A 17,500-nucleotide genomic window follows, 5' to 3' on the forward strand; every position below is an offset into this window, starting at 1 on the left:
ATCCATTAATACATAAAAACATTCCAAAGATTCAGTAAAGCTGAACGTGAACTTTAGTGTTGCAACTGGAAAGAAGCAACCGAAGAAAAACTCTGTCCTTCCACTATGAAAGCTTGTTCCCGCCGTGGATAAATAATAAAAAATAAGTACTTGCAACTTTATATAATCATAAATAATAAAATACCCCCCCCCAGAACTGAGTTTTATATATATATATATATATATATATATATATATATATATATGAGATATAAAAGATACGTATATATATATCAAAATCCAGAATTTATAACTCACAATTTTGAGTTGATATCTCACAATTTCACTTTGTGTGTCTAATTCCGAGTATATCTTTCAATTCTGAGAAGTAAACTCGTAATTGCAAGAAAAAAAGTATTATGAGAAAAAAAAAAGTTGCGATTACTTTTTTATTACTTTTTATTCCGTGATGAAAACAAGCTTCCATATTCTACTGCTAATGATGCAGCCCAAACTTTCCATCTTTTCTCTCTGAATCAATCAAATCCTGTAGTAGTTTTGACAAGAGTGTGTGAGGCGAGTGACGGCAGGAGTGTATCTGAGCAAACGACTGTAAACACGACTGAAAGAGTGTGTGTGTGTGTGTGTATGGTCAGGTGGTCAGTCCTCTGTGCTCCAGCTCTTTACTCTGTTTCAGCTCTTTAATCCTGAAAACACACAATTTCATTAAACAACTTCATTCTCATGTTTTTCATGATCTAAATAGCAGAGAAAATAAACTGAGAAATCTTGCATGTCTTTACTCAAACACATCTGGACGTGTCCTGAATTATTTACACTAAAAATGTTGTTCAGATGTTAAATGTCATTTATTCAAGGTCTGAATTCCTGAATATTTGCCCTGTGCTTTTTTTTTTACCACAGAAATGTTTTTTTTTCTCTTAGCAGTAAAAAAATGATTTAATTAGTGCTGTCAAATCGATTAATCGGGATTAATCAGATTCGCATCTAACAAAAAGTTTGTATGTATATATATTTTTATTTTTACTATGTTTAATTTGTATATATATATATATATATATATATCGTGATTAATTGCATGATACACAAAAGGTTGTAAATATATGAGTGCTTGTGTCTGTATATATACAGTATATATATATATATATATATATATATATATACTGTATATATACAGACACAAGCACTCATATATTTACAACCTTTTGTGTATCATGCAATTAATCACGATGAATTGTTTTTACGGGACTAAATGAAATGTAAATAAAATGTTTTGAGAGATTGACCTAACTAGTAAAATGCATTTTCATTGTATAAATGCCCATGGAATTTTACGATTTTATTCATGTTCATTGTGTGGGTTCATTGAAGGATTTAAAAAAATATTTTCAATGCAGAATTTCATAATATAAATAAAATATTTTAGAGCTTTTCCTAACTAGTAAAATGGATATACTCATTTAAAAAAATAACTATTCCGTTTTAAGATGTTATTAATTTCCATGACTTTTCCAGATTTACTACATTAGAATTAAGGATTGTTTTTTTAATGCACAATTTATATAATATAAATAAAATATGTTAGAGCTTGACCTAACTAGTAAAAATGAAATTTATTATAAAAATGCCTATGGTGATTTTATTAATTTCCATGAAGTTATTCATGATTAACTGGATAAGGATTACCGATTAAGGATAGTTTTTTAAGTGCAATTTTATAATATAAATACAAATAAATAAAAGGTTGAGAGGGTGAATTTAGACTAAAGACATCTTGATTTTTACGTGTTTGAGCTTATTTTATTGCTTGTTTTGTCTTATTTTCAATCTTTTTGAGGCCGATTGTTTGAGTTGACAGAAGCAGGAAGTGTACCTGTGTCGGCAGCGTCTGAGGAAACGCATGATCTTCCTGGCGGCCTGATCCTGTTTCTTGGTCAGGAACGAGCCTCTGACACACACAAGGAGAGTTTGAGCGCCACAGAATCACTCATGAGTCGTGTAATGATGTGTAGTGTCGTGTAATGTGTGCGTCTCACTTGATCTTGCTGTTGAGGGTCCCGGGCCCCCGCGGCCCCTGCTTGACGCGCTCGTACTCTTTATAACTGCGATAGTATTGTTGGATGAGGACGGCGGCCCGCCGAGACTGCTGGAACTTCTTCTGCTCGTAATAACTGCGAAACTTACTCTGAATCAGTATGGCCGCCTGCGTCATCTTCTTATATAAGGCGTACTGGAGGAAGACAAACACACGTTACACACACACACACTGCAAAAAATGCTTTTCTCACTTAGTATTTTTGTCTTGTTTCCAGTCCAAATATCTAAAAATTCTTAAATCAAGATGCATTTACTAGATTGAGTGATATGAATTAGATATTATGTCCTGTTTTCTGGGGGAATTAATCAAAATTAAGTGAGATGATCCGCCAATAATTCAATTTTAATTCAAACAGAAACAAGATTATTTTTCTCACCCGATTGGAAGAAAATTTCCCTTGTTTTGAGCAAAAACTCACTTCATTTTTATTTATTTCACCAGAAAACAAGAACTAATATCTTATGTAATTTTACTCATCTACTAATTGCATCTTGATTTAAGAATTTTTGATTATTTTGACTGGAAACAAGACAAAAATATCAAGCAAGAAAAGCAATTTTTGCATTTAAGTCCTCATTTATACTTTAACAATATAGACTGTTTCAAAGCAGCTTTACAGTGATAATATGAGATTACAGTAACAGAGATTGTTTTGGCTTTACAGCAGCTCTAGAATAAAGTTATTGTCCAGCTAAAGTTAAGTTTTGTGCAATACACACAAACACACACATAAACATACTGGACGGCAGAGGAGTGTGAAAATACACCAGTGAGGCAGTTTAGTTCAGGGTTACCTTCAGTGCTATCCATGTTAGCTAGCATGAAATATAAGGAGAAACACGAGAGAGATCAGAGACACGACAGCAATATTAGTGTGTTAGCGAAGACACACACTACCACAAACACACACTCAGATGATGAACGCTCAGTCACGGTTTGTTTCTTAACATCCTCACGTGTTTCTGGATAAAGTGTGTCTGTAAAAACTATGGAAGCTTGTTTCCACCATGTAAAAAAATATAAAAAGGTAATTGTGAATTTATCTCACAGTTCAGACTTTTTTTATGAGAATTGCAAGGTAAAAACTCACAATTTGCAAGAAAAAAGTCTGAGTTGTAAGATAAAAAGTTTTATTTTTATTCTGTGGCGGAAACAACCTTCATAAAAAAAACGGTTCTTATGGCAAGGCGAATCATTAAACTAATATATCAGCATACTTGTACAGTTGATTGATTACATTAAGAATTGCAAACAACTTTTCTATTACAAGTTTTCTGAACTTTTACGTTTAAATACGCAAATTATGCATTGTCTATTTAAATGAATAGCGCTAATTTGCATACATAAATCTGAACATTGATTAATGCCAGGATCAAAGTACCTGTTTGATTTTATTGACATATTAGAGTTAAAGGTTTTTACTGAGGGGATTTTGGAGATAAATTTTTATCTCTTCATAAATCATAAAATATTGTCAACAGACTGAAAAAAAAATTTCAGCATATATTTAGAAATAAAATATTATTTTATTATATTATATGAATCCGATGATATATAAACAAACCCCTCAGTAAAAACATTGAGAATATAGACAGGAATAAAACTGTAAAGTTTGGTGTATATAACTGCAGCTGAAGTGGAGGAAAAAACTGATTTATATAAATACAGCCTTTAAAGATATGTATTATAATTGAAATCTACAGACGCAAATAGATAAAGCGTCATAAAATAAACACTTAAATGTGTATTTTGAATGTTTTCTTTCCACTAGTCTAAAAGAACATGTGGAAGCATTTACCCACAATCTCAAAATTGTAAAAATTGGGGAAAATACAATGGTGTGTCTCGCCTTAAATTGTAAAAATGCAGAAAGTTTCCTGTTAGGGTTACAGTATTTACAGTCAAACCAAAAGTTATTCAGACACCATATAATAATTTTTGATATGTTTCTACTAGTGGGTGCACACTATAGTTAATTTATTTAAGTTAGGATAGCAAGGTGTCTGAATAAAATTTGGTTTGACTGTATAACTGCCTATAAAAACATAATAGAAGTCTATGAACTTAGTATTTACTTAGTATTTTTGTCTTGTTTCCAGGCCAAATATCAAGCTGCATTTACTAGATGAGTAAAATGACATAAGTAAATAAAAATAAATAAAAAAATTTAATCAAGTGAGTTTTTGCTTAAAACAAGCAAAATTATCTGCCAATGGGGTGAGAAAAATAATCTTGTTTGTGTTTGAATTAAGATTATTTTTCTTACACCATAATTTTTATTTATTTCCCCAGAAAACAAGACTTAATATCTTATGTCATTTAGTACTTTAGTAAATGCATCTTGATTTAAGAAATGTTTGACATTTGGACTGGAAACTACACAAAAATACTAAGTAAGAAAAGCATTTTTTGCAGTGTGCAATGTCCCCATGTAGATAGCTGAGTAAACGTGTGTGTGTGGGTGTGTGTGGGTGTGTTTTATACCTGTTTGTACTTGCGGTAACATCGCTGAATCACAGCTGCGGCCATATCCTGCTGTTCCTTTAATCTGCGCCCCTACACACAACAAACAATCGTTATTAAATTACACACACACACACACACACACACTCAGTCAGTTGTCGTGTGTGTGTGTACCTTGTAGGGGTGCAACGGATCGCAGTTGGATCAGGCCTCACGGTACGGCACGCATGTGATTAGCGGATTAACTGCTAAATTTAACCATCATAGAGTGAACGTTTAAAGTTTAAAGAAACCGGATGTTCGTGCATTCGGTCTTGAAGTGACAGCAGCCTAATATTCCTACTGTTGTCTGTGGCATTATTATTCATAAAACAACAACAACATGCAGCTTTAACAAAGATGAAACTATATTTAATTAGTACAGTGAACAAATAGTGTTGTTTTACATTTAGGCTTAATTATTAATTTCTGTACATGGATACTACTGTTAGACTTTGTAAATTTGTTATTTAGTAATTCATCTCTGCTTGTGATTACTGACTGTTCACTGTTTTTAATAATGTGTGAACTTTATCAGGTACGCTAGTATTTTTTGATGTATTATTTTGCTGATCCAAAAAATGATCCAATCCGTGGCTCAAAAACCGTAAATGATCCCAAACGTTTGCTGTTGCGGGTCCAAGGCTTTGGAATAGTCTGCCGCCTCTTGAATTTAGAGACATCACTTCTTTAAATGTATTTAAAACTCATGTTAAATATTATTTCTAGTCTTTAGCTTTTGAGAGGATGGGCTAGTATCAGGATTAGCAAGTTGCATGTTGTTTTTACGTGTTGTGTGTTGTTATGCAGCACTTTGGTCTGCGCCTGCGTCATGTGCCGCCTGCGTTGTAAAGTGCTTTATATTTAAAATAAAATAAGTAAGTAAGTAGTACCTTGTATCTGCGGAAGGCGTTCTGGATGACGCGCGCCGCCTCGTAAAGCTCTCTCTGCTCCGTGTCCGTCAGCGTCAGCAGGGCGAAGTCTCTCTCCATCCTCCCATTGGCTGAGGCGTTCAGAAACTCCGCCCACGCCACACTGCTCGGGGGGCGGAGCCTCTGCAGCGCCAGATCACTGAGGAGAGAGGGGGGCGTGGGGCACAGGTTCCTACACACACATACACACACACACACACACACACACACACACACACACACACACACATTCAAATGTAAGGAATAGACAAAAGTCAAACTAGAAAGTGAAAATTAGCATAATTTGGCAAGTGTAGGTAATTTTACGTTAACATGTCAAGAACATGTTTGGGTCACATTTCACTCTGAAATCACATAAAAAATGATATTGTATATATTCTGATTTATTTATTAGCCTAATATTTATTAATTATTTTATATAATTATAATTTTACATTAATTGTATTGATTCATGTATACAGATTTTAATTTAAAAAGTCAAGTGTGTTATTTGTCATTTTAAGAATCTTTGTATAATTAATATATTAATTAGATTTATTAATTGCATTGATTAATTCATACTGGTTTTAATTTGAAAAGTCAAGTGTCATTTGTAATTATGTAAATCATCTTATGCAGAATGCTTAATTCTATAATTGATATAATTAATATAGTAATTATATTTGTTGAATATATTGATTAATTAATGCTGATTTTAATTTAAGTGTGTCATTTATAATTATATAAATCATCATCTTATGGAGAATGTCTTTATATAATTATAATTCATATTTATTATATTTATTATTTTAGGCTGATTTGATGCTCAAGAAACATTTCTGATTATTACCAGTTAAAATATTTGTGGAAACCGTCATACATTTAATTTTTCAGGATTCTTTGATGAATAGAAAGTGCAAAAGAACAGCGTTTATTTGAAATAGAAATCTTTTAGAACATTATAAATGACACTTATGATCAATTTAATGCGTCCTTTATAAATAAAAGTATGAATTTATGGCAACACTACAATAAGGTCTCATTTGTTAACATTAATTAATGCATTAACTAACATTAAGCAATATATTTTTACAGCATCTATGAACCGTTGTTAATGTTGGTGAATAAAAATGTTCTTGTTCAAGTTAGTTCAACATTTGATCTTACTAATGTATATTAGTAAATGTTGAGCTTAACATTAACAAAGTAATTGTTCATTACTATTGTAAACAAATGAAACCTCACAGTAAAGTGTTAATGAATTGATTGGAAACACATTTTGGATGGTAATGTAGAGGTGAATGTTCTTTGTGTCTATTGGTGCGTTCAAGTCATGTTGTAAAGATCGTATTTACGAGTTGAACGCACATGAACGCCAACACAATGTCGTAAATACGAGTGGGAGCTCGCGATTTTCTCTCAATCTATAAGAGTTGTGGTCTTGTCAGTGTTAAAGTGGAATACCTCAATACTTTAAGATATTTAGCAGAGATATTGCTAGACTTTTCTATTTACGGCACAGTAAGCTAATTGCCTGCAAAGAATATGATGCCATTATAACGTAATAATAATATGTAACTATAAAGTTTGCAATGGCTTCATAAATGAATTAAAAACATAAAAAAGCAAAGCACATTTCTTTGTTCTTCATTTTCTAGAACTAGAGTTACGAACATTGCTGTATTTTTGTGTAATTAATTAGGAAAAGTACTCCGCCATCTTATCAAAGTGACTTGAAAGTCGTCGTAAACACGACTTCCCACCTCGTAAATACGAACTTCCCAGGAGGACTTGAACGCACAATACGTACCGGTCCACGGTGTCGAGGTATGTGGTGAGCCACGGCATGGGGTCGTGATTGACAGGATTGTCCCGCCTCTCTCTGAGCGGAGACTCCGCCTCCCGGTTAAACTCCTCCTGTTTGATTCGCTCAGGTGTGGCCTCGATGATCTGCTCAGCCAGAGTTGCCATGTCAACCTAACAGTGAAACATCGCAAAAAACACCATGACAACAAGTCTCACTAACTGTGAGAGTGGCGGAGACTTTAAAGCGACAGTTCACCGAAAAATGAAAATTAGCCCATGATTTACTCACCCTCAAGCCATCCTTTGAAAGAGTAACAATTGTAACACCCGACGCACAACATAATGATGAACGCAGAAGCGCAGAGGAAAGAGCAAAACAAAACCGGTCACAAATTAGAAGTCTAAAACGGCAATTTTTAAAGAAAAATGTGGGAGGAGCTTGGGTTTGTTTGTTTGAACCGCGAGAGGCATCAAAGCTTACGCTACTCCTACATCTACGTCATACATCGTCAAGTGTTACTCTTTTTGCGTAAGTAGACTTGCATAGCCAAACGCATCGCTTCACTTCAGAAGGCCTTTATTAACCCCCCAGAGCAGTGTGGAGCACTTTTATGATGGATGGATGCACTTTTATGATGGACAGATGCACTTTTATGAACTTCAAAACAGAAACAGTCATTCACTGCCATTATAAAGCTTGGAAGAGCCAGAACATTTTTTAATATAACTCAGATTGTATCCGTCTGAAAGCAGAAAGTCATATACACCTAGGATGACTTGAGGGTGAGTAAATCAAGTGCTAATATTTGGGTGAACAGACCCTTTAATACTTTTGTCCAATCAAAATATATGACTAACCTGTAAGACCTCGTCAGACAGGTAATCCTCGTTCTCGGCGTTCTCGCTGTAGTCGAGCAGCTCGTGGGCGAGATCGGAGTGAAGCGTCAGGGACGCCGGCGGCGAGGGACTCACGGCCTCACAGTCCATCAGGAAGAGCGAGTCTGAGGAGCCGGTGGGGGGCGGAGCCGAGAATGGAGAGGAGGGAGAGGAGGCGGAGTCTATGGGATCTGGCAGCGAACCACTGGAGTAGGCGGAGCTGGGGGAGGGGGAGGGGGGGTCACTGGGAGAGGGGACACTGCTGGACGAGCTCAGACCTGAGAGAGAGAGAGATAATGGTTTAATAAATTTTAAGGAATATCAATACAGTAAACTTTTTGCAGAATATATATATATATCTTTTTTTATATACATTTTTTATTAATTCATAAAACACAGAACGCAGAATAATTACATACAACACAGAATTTGGGAGAGAAAATAGAACCCTTTTTTATATAAGTTTTTGTGATAAGCAATTGTAATTTTGTTTGATTTAATTAAATCAATAAATTCTGAAGAAAAAAAAACAAAGCACAGAATTTATAAAAAAAAAAGTAAAAATGTTTTCATAGGGCCTTATTATTATTATTTACATTTTAATAAAATGTTTAATTGCCAACGTTTTATGAATTTGATCAGACATGTATTTTAAATATAAAAATGTTATTGTAATTTTGTTGAATTTAATTAAGACTGAATTAAGATTTAAAAATAAAACAGAATTTGGAAAAAAGTAAACATAATATAAATATTTAATACAAGCTTAAAGAATTTGATTAGACATGCTTTGTAAATATAACAAATGATTAAAATTTTAATACAAATATTTTAATACTTAAATATTTAAAACCGAATTCAGAAAAATAAAACAGAAAGCATGGAATTAGGAAAAACATTAAAGAGATTTCATAGGGCCTTAATATTATTAGAATTGTATCAAAATATAACATTTTCAACATTTTATGAATTTGAGTAGACATGATTTTTAAAGAATAAAAATGCAAATGTAATTATGTTTATTTGAATTACAATGGAATTCAGAAAAAGAGAACAGTTTATTTTAGTGTTTGTTACATGTTACATGTGCTTACCATAGTAATAACAGTACATTATGCATAATTACATGCAACTAACTCAACCAAACCCTAACCTTATGGTAAGTACATGTTGTTAATTAATATTACTAATTAATAATACTTAAATATATAATTACACTGTAACAGTGACACCATAAAATAAAGTGTAATCAAAAATGTTAATAACCTTATTATTGTTGTTAACTTGTTAATCAAATATTAAATTGTAAACATTTCATGAAATTGATTACACGTGCTTTTTGAACATAAAAACATGACCCAGTTCCCAGCCCATGTAAAGCACATGTGTGTGTTGTCACCTGTGTCGGGGCTGCTGGACAGTGGAGACAGGGCCCGGTACGGAGGCGAGGCCGTGTCAGGTGTGTGTTCTTGCGTCTGAGAGTGTGTGTGTAACTCCTCCAGACAGCGCGCCAGGCGTGTGTGTCCTCGAGAATGAGCCACAGCGAGAGGAAGACGACCCAGAGAGTCGGGGATTCCCAGAGCAGCGCTACTCCAGCGGTACAACAACACTGCAGCGGTCTGATGACCCAGAGCACACGCCCACATCTACACACACACACACACGCACACACACACACGCACACACACACACACACGCACACACACACACGCACGCGTGCGCACAGCCATCCAAAATATATAATTATTCTTTTAATGAAATGATACTCTAAATAACAAACTAATCTTCCAGTAGGTGGCGGTAAACTTCTAAATAAGTGAGTCATTGAATCATTCACTCATTCGATTCGTTCAAATGGCTGATTCCTTCAGGAATGAAGTAAATAGGTGTGTGTTCGACTTGAAGTGTTCGGCGTAGACCGATCAGATTATGACATCAAAGTATCATGAGAGCGATTCGAAAGCATACGGAGCCGTCTGCACACACACACACACACACACCTGCTCTCGTGGTACTTTGACGGATACGTATGTCTGGGTGTGTTCAATTATTATTTTCCCATTGCTTGTTAATTAAATGAACGTGTTAAATGGACAGCCCTATAGTATTAATATATGCATTTAAGTGTGAGTGTGTGAGACGTACCAGAGGAGTGCAGGAGAAATGATCAACGTTTAGAGGATCCACTTCCTGTTCCAGATCCAAACTGTTCACACTGATACTCCTGACACACACAAACACACACCATTAAACACACAAAAGCCTTTTTAAACATCAAGATTGCAGATGAAATGTGTGAGTGTCACGGTTTCATTTCAGTTCTTCATCATGTTTATAATCATGTTTATCAGTTTATGAAATCCTGCCATGTGATGACATGAATATATAAAGATGCAAATCTATCTGCTTGTAACTTTACAATAAGCTTCCATCTGTTAACTACATTAGTTAGCATGAACTAACATTGAAAAATACTTCTACAGCATTTGTTAATATTCATTTAATTTCTCCATTTACTAGGGATGCACGATATATCGCCATCATATCGGTATCGGACGATATAAGTCCATTTTTAATGTTATTGATACGCAAATTTGGCTGATATATTAAAGTCGAGAAATAATGTATTATTTCCTTCAGCTGAGACACTTCAGATACACACTTCTTTTTGATGAATTGATGGAAATATGATTGGAATCACTTCAAAAAAGGAAAATACAGTTCAGTGCAACATGTGCAGCGCAAATCTGTTATATAAGCTACATAAAATTATAATAAGAACATCATAATTGTGTGTTTGGGACATGGATTTTAATGGTGAGACTTTTGTTTTTGTAATCAGGCTCTCAAAAATCATACACAAATTTGGATTTAGGTTTAGCGGCTTTAAAATTGAAAGAATTATCGGTATCGACCAAAATCTTCATATCGGTGCATACCTATTTTACTAATACATTTTTATGTAATGTTGTATTTGTTAACATTAGTTAATGTACTGTGAACTAATTATATATATTTTTACATTAATAAAGACTGCTTTAAAATATATATTGCTCAAAGATAGCTATAGGCCTATGTCACGAAAAAATTGAAGACCGGAAGTTCGTCTTTTAGTGGGGATACGGCTGTTCTGGTTAGCTTTTTACAATGGCGGAGTCCGATAGAGACCGCTGGAACAAATCTCTCCGCAACCTGCCTGAAGTCACATATGGCGATGTGGGTCGGGTGGTAAATGAAAACTCTCAAGTGGGAAAGCGTGAAAGTTGAGGTATGTCTGTCTACATCCGGATGCAGAGCAACCCGGTACACTACTACAACAACAGCTGCGGGTGTAGCCTGCCGTTCGGCAGTAGAGTAAACGTTTCTATGGTAACAGCGAGTTGGACCAATCAGCAGACGTTGCTGCTACGCTTAGGATTGTGGGTAGTGTAGTTTTTTTTCATAAGATTGCGGATAAAACATGTTTTTCTTAAAACAAGGTTGATTTCATACAAAATGATAGCTTCTACAGGAGCAAAAACCTTTGTTTCACAACCTCATAGGTCGTGGTCAGTCTACCTCGGATGGTTTAGACATTATGGCTGATAATCTGAATCTTTATTGAGAAATACTGTTGACCGGAGGCTCTGTATACCTAATGTTAACAATGAGACCCTTGATTGAGTAGAGTCAATTCTCGGTGTCTGACTGAGTGTGTGAGTGTGTGTGTGTTACCTCTAGCGTATGAGTGTGTGTATGAGCTGTGTGTATCCCTGAGCGGCGGCGAGGTGCAGTAGAGTCAATCCTCGGTGTCTGACTGAGTGTGTGAGTGTGTGAGTGTGAGAGTGTGAGTGTGTGTGTGTTACCTCTAGCGTATGAGTGTGTGTATGAGCTGTGTGTATCCCTGAGCGGCGGCGAGGTGCAGTAGAGTCAATCCTCGGTGTCTGACTGAGTGTGTGTGTGTTACCTCTAGCGTATGAGTGTGTGTATGAGCTGTGTGTATCCCTGAGCGGCGGCGAGGTGCAGTAGAGTCAATCCTCGGTGTCTGACTGAGTGTGTGTGTGTTACCTCTAGCGTATGAGTGTGTGTATGAGCTGTGTGTATCCCTGAGCAGCGGCAAGGTGAAGTAGAGTCAATCCTCGGTGTCTGACGGAGTCAAGTCAAGCCAAGTCATCCTCATTTATATAGCGCTTTTAACAATGTAGATTGTTTCAAAGCAGCTTTACAGAGATAAACATATAATTTAAGGTAACAGAGATTGGTTTGGTTTTATAGTGGTTCTTGAAAAAAGTTTTTCCCAGCTAAAGTTAGTTTTGATTGATTCACTTCCGTCTAAATGATCATTTGTTATTAAATTAGGGGCCGCTAAGACGACACCGTTCTCTCTAAACAGACTTTAAACGTGAACCTGTGATAGACGCTGATGGCGTTCACATGCGCATTAAGAATTGATTCTATAGTTATGTGCGTTTGAATATATGTGCGCAGGTTTGTAATTCCTTACAAACCATGCCTAAACAAACTACTTGTCTTGTCTATAAATTCTATCTTATCACTTTGGGTAGGTACGCGAACCGAAAAATTCCACAACGCTTTATCTGTAGAGTGTGTGAGTGTGAGTGTGTGTGTTACCTCCAGCGTATGAGTGTGTGTATGAGCTGTGTGTATCCCTGAGCGGAAGCGAGGTGCAGTAGAGTCAATCCTCGGTGTCTGACTGAGTGTGTGAGTGTGTGAGTGTGAGAGTGTGAGAGTGTGTGTGTTACCTCCAGCGTATGAGTGTGTGTATGAGCTGTGTGTATCCCTGAGCGGCAGCGAGGTGCAGTAGAGTCAATCCTCGGTGTCTGACTGAGTGTGTGAGTGTGTGAGTGTGAGAGTGTGTGTGTTACCTCCAGCGTATGAGTGTGTGTATGAGCTGTGTGTATCCCTGAGCGGCAGCGAGGTGCAGTAGAGTCAATCCTCGGTGTCTGACTGAGTGTGTGAGTGTGTGAGTGTGACTGTGTGTGTGTGTGTTACCTCCAGCGTATGAGTGTGTGTATGAGCTGTGTGTATCCCTGAGCGGCAGCGAGGTGCAGTAGAGTCAATCCTCGGTGTCTGACGGAGTGTGTGAGTGTGAGTGTGTGAGTGTGAGTGTGTGTGTGTGTGTGTTACCTCCAGCGTATGAGTGTGTGTATGAGCTGTGTGTATCCCTGAGCGGCAGCGAGGTGCAGTAGAGTCAATCCTCGGTGTCTGACTGAGTGTGTGAGTGTTTCCGTCTCTCCGTCTCGTCCCCAACGACCGCTGGCCATCATCCGCTCACACACGGCTACGATCCTGCGCTCAAACCACACAGCCGACTGACACACACACACACACACACAGGTCCTCATTAGCAAATTTACACACCTTCATATGTCAACTTGAGAACAGTAAAAACTAATTTCTCAGAGGTCACAGGTTTATATCAGACACCAGAAGAACAAAGTCGTGTTTGCTAGTTGATATAATGATCTAATGACACTTTAGGGGAAAAACTTCATGTCACTGGGATGGAGGTTTGTGAGATTCATAGTACCAAAACTCATCATTTTGATTCAGACTGGATTAAAGACAGATTTGATTCACTCAGTTTGATTCACTGAATGAGAAGAGAAGCCAGCAGTGATTCTGAAGCTGGTTCAAACTGAATCTTACACTTTTAAAACTGACACATGAATCAGGAAGGGGAAAAAAAAAAAAAAAAAATACTTGATTTATTCATAAATACCTTATAATTTAATATAAATAAAATTTGTAATAACATACTGTAAATAAATAATTATTTAATTATACATTCTCTCCATATGTATGATTCTTTGCCGTCATTATCCACTGCCTACAACATACTGGATCCTTCACTAGAAACCAAAAGTAACTCACTCCCGCTAAATGTGAACTCTGAATCCCTGCACCCGGGAACAATACAAGTCAACACCGTCATAACTTACAGTTTGCTAAGAAGTGTTTCCTACTAAAGCAAGGCAGTTTGTGACTCTGGTAAGTGTATCCAGAGCAGACTGGTGGGAGTGGCCTTGGATGACAACATGCCCAGTGTTTTATGGGTGTTGAAGTTTTCCTACCGATTTGGCAAAAGAGACAACAATAGCCTTTTTATATTGGGAGCGAGGACTCAGGTGCAGAGTTGATGGGCTTTTTTAATATTAGACAACAAAAACTACACCGAGGGGGAAAACAAGACAGACTAGACTTGACTTGATTAGACTAGACTTGACTAGACTAGACTTGATTAGACTTGACTTGACTTGACTAGATTAGACTAGACTTGACTAGACTAGACTTGACTAGACTTGACTTGACTTGACTTGACTTGACTAGACTAGACTAGACTTGACTAGACTTGACTTGACTTGACTAGACTTGACTAGACTAGACTTGATTAGACTTGACTTGACTTGACTAGATTAGACTAGACTTGACTAGACTTGACTAGACTTGACTTGACTTGACTAGACTAGACTTGATTAGACTTGACTTGACTTGACTAGATTAGACTTGATTAAACTAGACTTGATTAGACTTGACTTGACTTGACTAGACTTGACTAGACTAGACGTGATTAGACTAGACTTGACTAGACTAGACTTGACTTGACTTGACTTGATTAGACTAGACTTGACTAGACTAGACTAGACTTGACTTGACTAGACTTGACTAGACTTGACTAGACTAGACTAGACTTGACTAGACTTGACTTGACTTGATTAGACTTGACTTGACTAGACTTGATTAGACTAGACTTGATTAGACTTGACTTGACTAGACTAGACTTGACTAGACTAGACGTGATTAGACTAGACTTGACTAGACTAGACTTGACTTGACTAGACTAGACTAGACTAGACTAGACTTGACTTGACTCGACTAGACTTGATTTGACTAGACTTGACTAGACTAGACTAGACTTGATTAGACTAGACTAGACTAGACTTGATTAGACTTGATTAGACTAGACTAGACTAGACTAGACTTGACTAGACTTGATTAGACTAGACTTGACTAGACTAGACTTGACTTGACTTGACTAGACTTGACTAGACTAGACTTGACTAGACTTGACTTGACTAGACTTGACTTGACTAGACTTGATTAGACTAGACTTGATTAGACTTGACTTGACTAGACTAGACTTGACTAGACTAGACGTGATTAGACTAGACTTGACTAGACTAGACTAGACTTGACTTGACTTGACTTGACTTGACTAGACTAGACTTGACTTGACTCGACTAGACTTGATTTGACTAGACTTGACTAGACTAGACTAGACTTGATTAGACTAGACTAGACTAGACTTGATTAGACTTGATTAGACTAGACTAGACTTGATTAGACTAGACTAGACTAGACTTGATTAGACTTGATTAGACTAGACTTGACTTGACTCGACTAGACTTGATTTGACTAGACTTGACTAGACTAGACTAGACTTGATTAGACTAGACTAGACTAGACTTGATTAGACTTGATTAGACTAGACTAGACTTGACTTGACTAGACTAGAGTAGACTTGATTAGACTAGACTAGACTAGACTAGACTTGACTAGACTAGACTTGACTAGACTAGACTAGACTTGATTAGACTAGACTAGACTTGACTTGACTAGACTAGACTAGACTAGACTTGATTAGACTAGACTAGACTTGACTTGACTAGATTAGACTAGAATTGACTTCACTAGACTTGACTAGACTAGACTTGATTAGACTAGACTTGACTTGACTTGACTTGACTAGATTAGACTTCAGTAACGTGCGGTGAAATCTTGTCATGGGTAGGCTGTGACCTATCAATGTGGCATATATGTTCATATATTCATTCAGTTAATGTAGCAACCCAAGTTCATATCAGGCATCATCACATCGCTGCTTGCATACAGCAAAGTCAGTCATATGTGAGGCTAATGCACAATCAAATCTAATAATCAAATGAATGGACACATCTATCTTATGACTTACAACAAACAAATGTTTTGTGCGGGACACAGTAAGAGAGGGAGGCGGCCTAGTCATTCCTTCAAAATGCGCAAACGCCGCAGACAGCCACATACACACTATTGGTCTGGTCACTCTGGTGACGGCGCACCAGGATTTGAATAGGCTACAGTCAGAAAACATTGTGTCAGCAGTACAGCTTTAAAGTACAAAAACAGCTTAAATTCGCTCCTACAAACTGCGCAAGGCGCACACACCGACACGCAATGAGCGTCTGGCGACGGCGCACCAGGATTAAAAAAAGAGAACTACAAAACAGCATTTTAACCCTTACGAAATGCACCATAATCGCACAGATAGACCTACAGTACAAATATGGCAGAGGTGACGGCGCACCAGGGTATGGAAGAGAGAACATTTTGGTGTCAGCGCACAGCAGGCCTATAACTGTTAGCCCACCATCAGACAACAAACACAAGCCAATATAAGGGTTTTAAAAATAATAAATAAATGAATAATTTACGTTTTAAAGGGGGTGCTTACTTTTATTTGTAGACGAAACTCCTTTTCCTCGATTTACTGAAGCCTATAAAACGCATTTGCAGCTGCACAGCTAACGTTAGCACAGTGAGCGTATGGCTCGCTCATAGGCTGTGCTGCGGCAACTGCACATCCAATGGCGCGGGCGCCTCTGACGTGAATGGAGCAGAACAGACTTTCCTCCTGGCTCTTATTTCCATTGAAAAAGAGAGACTCGTGAAATTGAGAAATACACCCAACAAAGAGGACTTTTACAACAAAGTAATTGACATCTTTGTCCAGAGGGATGGACGCATGGACTTTCCCGTTAGCGACCACAGCTCTTTTTCTTCATAGGACGCTTCCAACGCTAGGCGCCGCTAGATGCTAAGTAGCTTGAAGCGCGGAGTGAGTGAGAGCGAGTGGATCACGTGACATGAAGCACGCTCGGTCTCTGCCTCAATGTTGATAATTCAAGACAGCACGAGAACTGTCTGCGCATGCGCAAATCTACGTAAACTACGTTCTATGGACCAAAGAGGCACTGCTAACCTCTGCCTCAATGGCCATGGCCTTGAATTTTCTGCATGAAACAATGATTTTTAGGAGCAAACAATGGCAAAAGGAGTATATTATATGTGTATTCCTGAAAAATTGTGTTACAAAAATTAATATTTGGAATAAAATAAATGCAATTAATAATGTGGTGAATTAATAAAGCTCTTGGAATTAATAAATGTAATGTCAACATTTCCTTTGGTGAGGCACTGCCTACCCTGCCTACCCTGCCTACCCTGACTGCACGTCCCTGTTAGACTTGATTAGACTAGACTTGACTTG

At 37.1% G+C, this 17,500-nt stretch overlaps 1 protein-coding gene across 2 annotated transcripts in view; it reads right to left on the bottom strand.

Moving 5' to 3' along the window:
• Positions 1–424: 424 nt before the first annotated feature.
• Positions 425–17,500, bottom strand: part of camta2 (calmodulin binding transcription activator 2) — a 49,251-nt gene continuing 32,175 nt past the window's right edge. The window contains exons 13-23 of one of the 2 annotated variants that reach the window (XM_077218743.1): positions 13,321–13,505; positions 10,339–10,417; positions 9,593–9,839; positions 8,176–8,471; positions 7,322–7,488; positions 5,494–5,704; positions 4,583–4,654; positions 2,893–2,913; positions 2,037–2,230; positions 1,874–1,948; positions 493–686 (exon numbers count right to left, since the gene is read on the bottom strand). In XM_077218743.1, coding sequence (XP_077074858.1) covers positions 632–686; positions 1,874–1,948; positions 2,037–2,230; positions 2,893–2,913; positions 4,583–4,654; positions 5,494–5,704; positions 7,322–7,488; positions 8,176–8,471; positions 9,593–9,839; positions 10,339–10,417; positions 13,321–13,505 — 1,602 coding nt within the window. In that variant the 3' untranslated portion in view covers positions 493–631. Of the gene's footprint in view, positions 687–1,873; positions 1,949–2,036; positions 2,231–2,892; positions 2,914–4,582; positions 4,655–5,493; positions 5,705–7,321; positions 7,489–8,175; positions 8,472–9,592; positions 9,840–10,338; positions 10,418–13,320; positions 13,506–17,500 lie in introns of both variants that reach the window. The other variant, XM_077218744.1, reaches the window with a different exon arrangement.

This window comes from Siphateles boraxobius, unplaced genomic scaffold, assembly GCF_051911475.1.
Source record: "Siphateles boraxobius isolate OS27281-9 unplaced genomic scaffold, OSU_SipBor_1 77, whole genome shotgun sequence".
Classification (NCBI taxonomy): domain Eukaryota; kingdom Metazoa; phylum Chordata; class Actinopteri; order Cypriniformes; family Leuciscidae; genus Siphateles; species Siphateles boraxobius.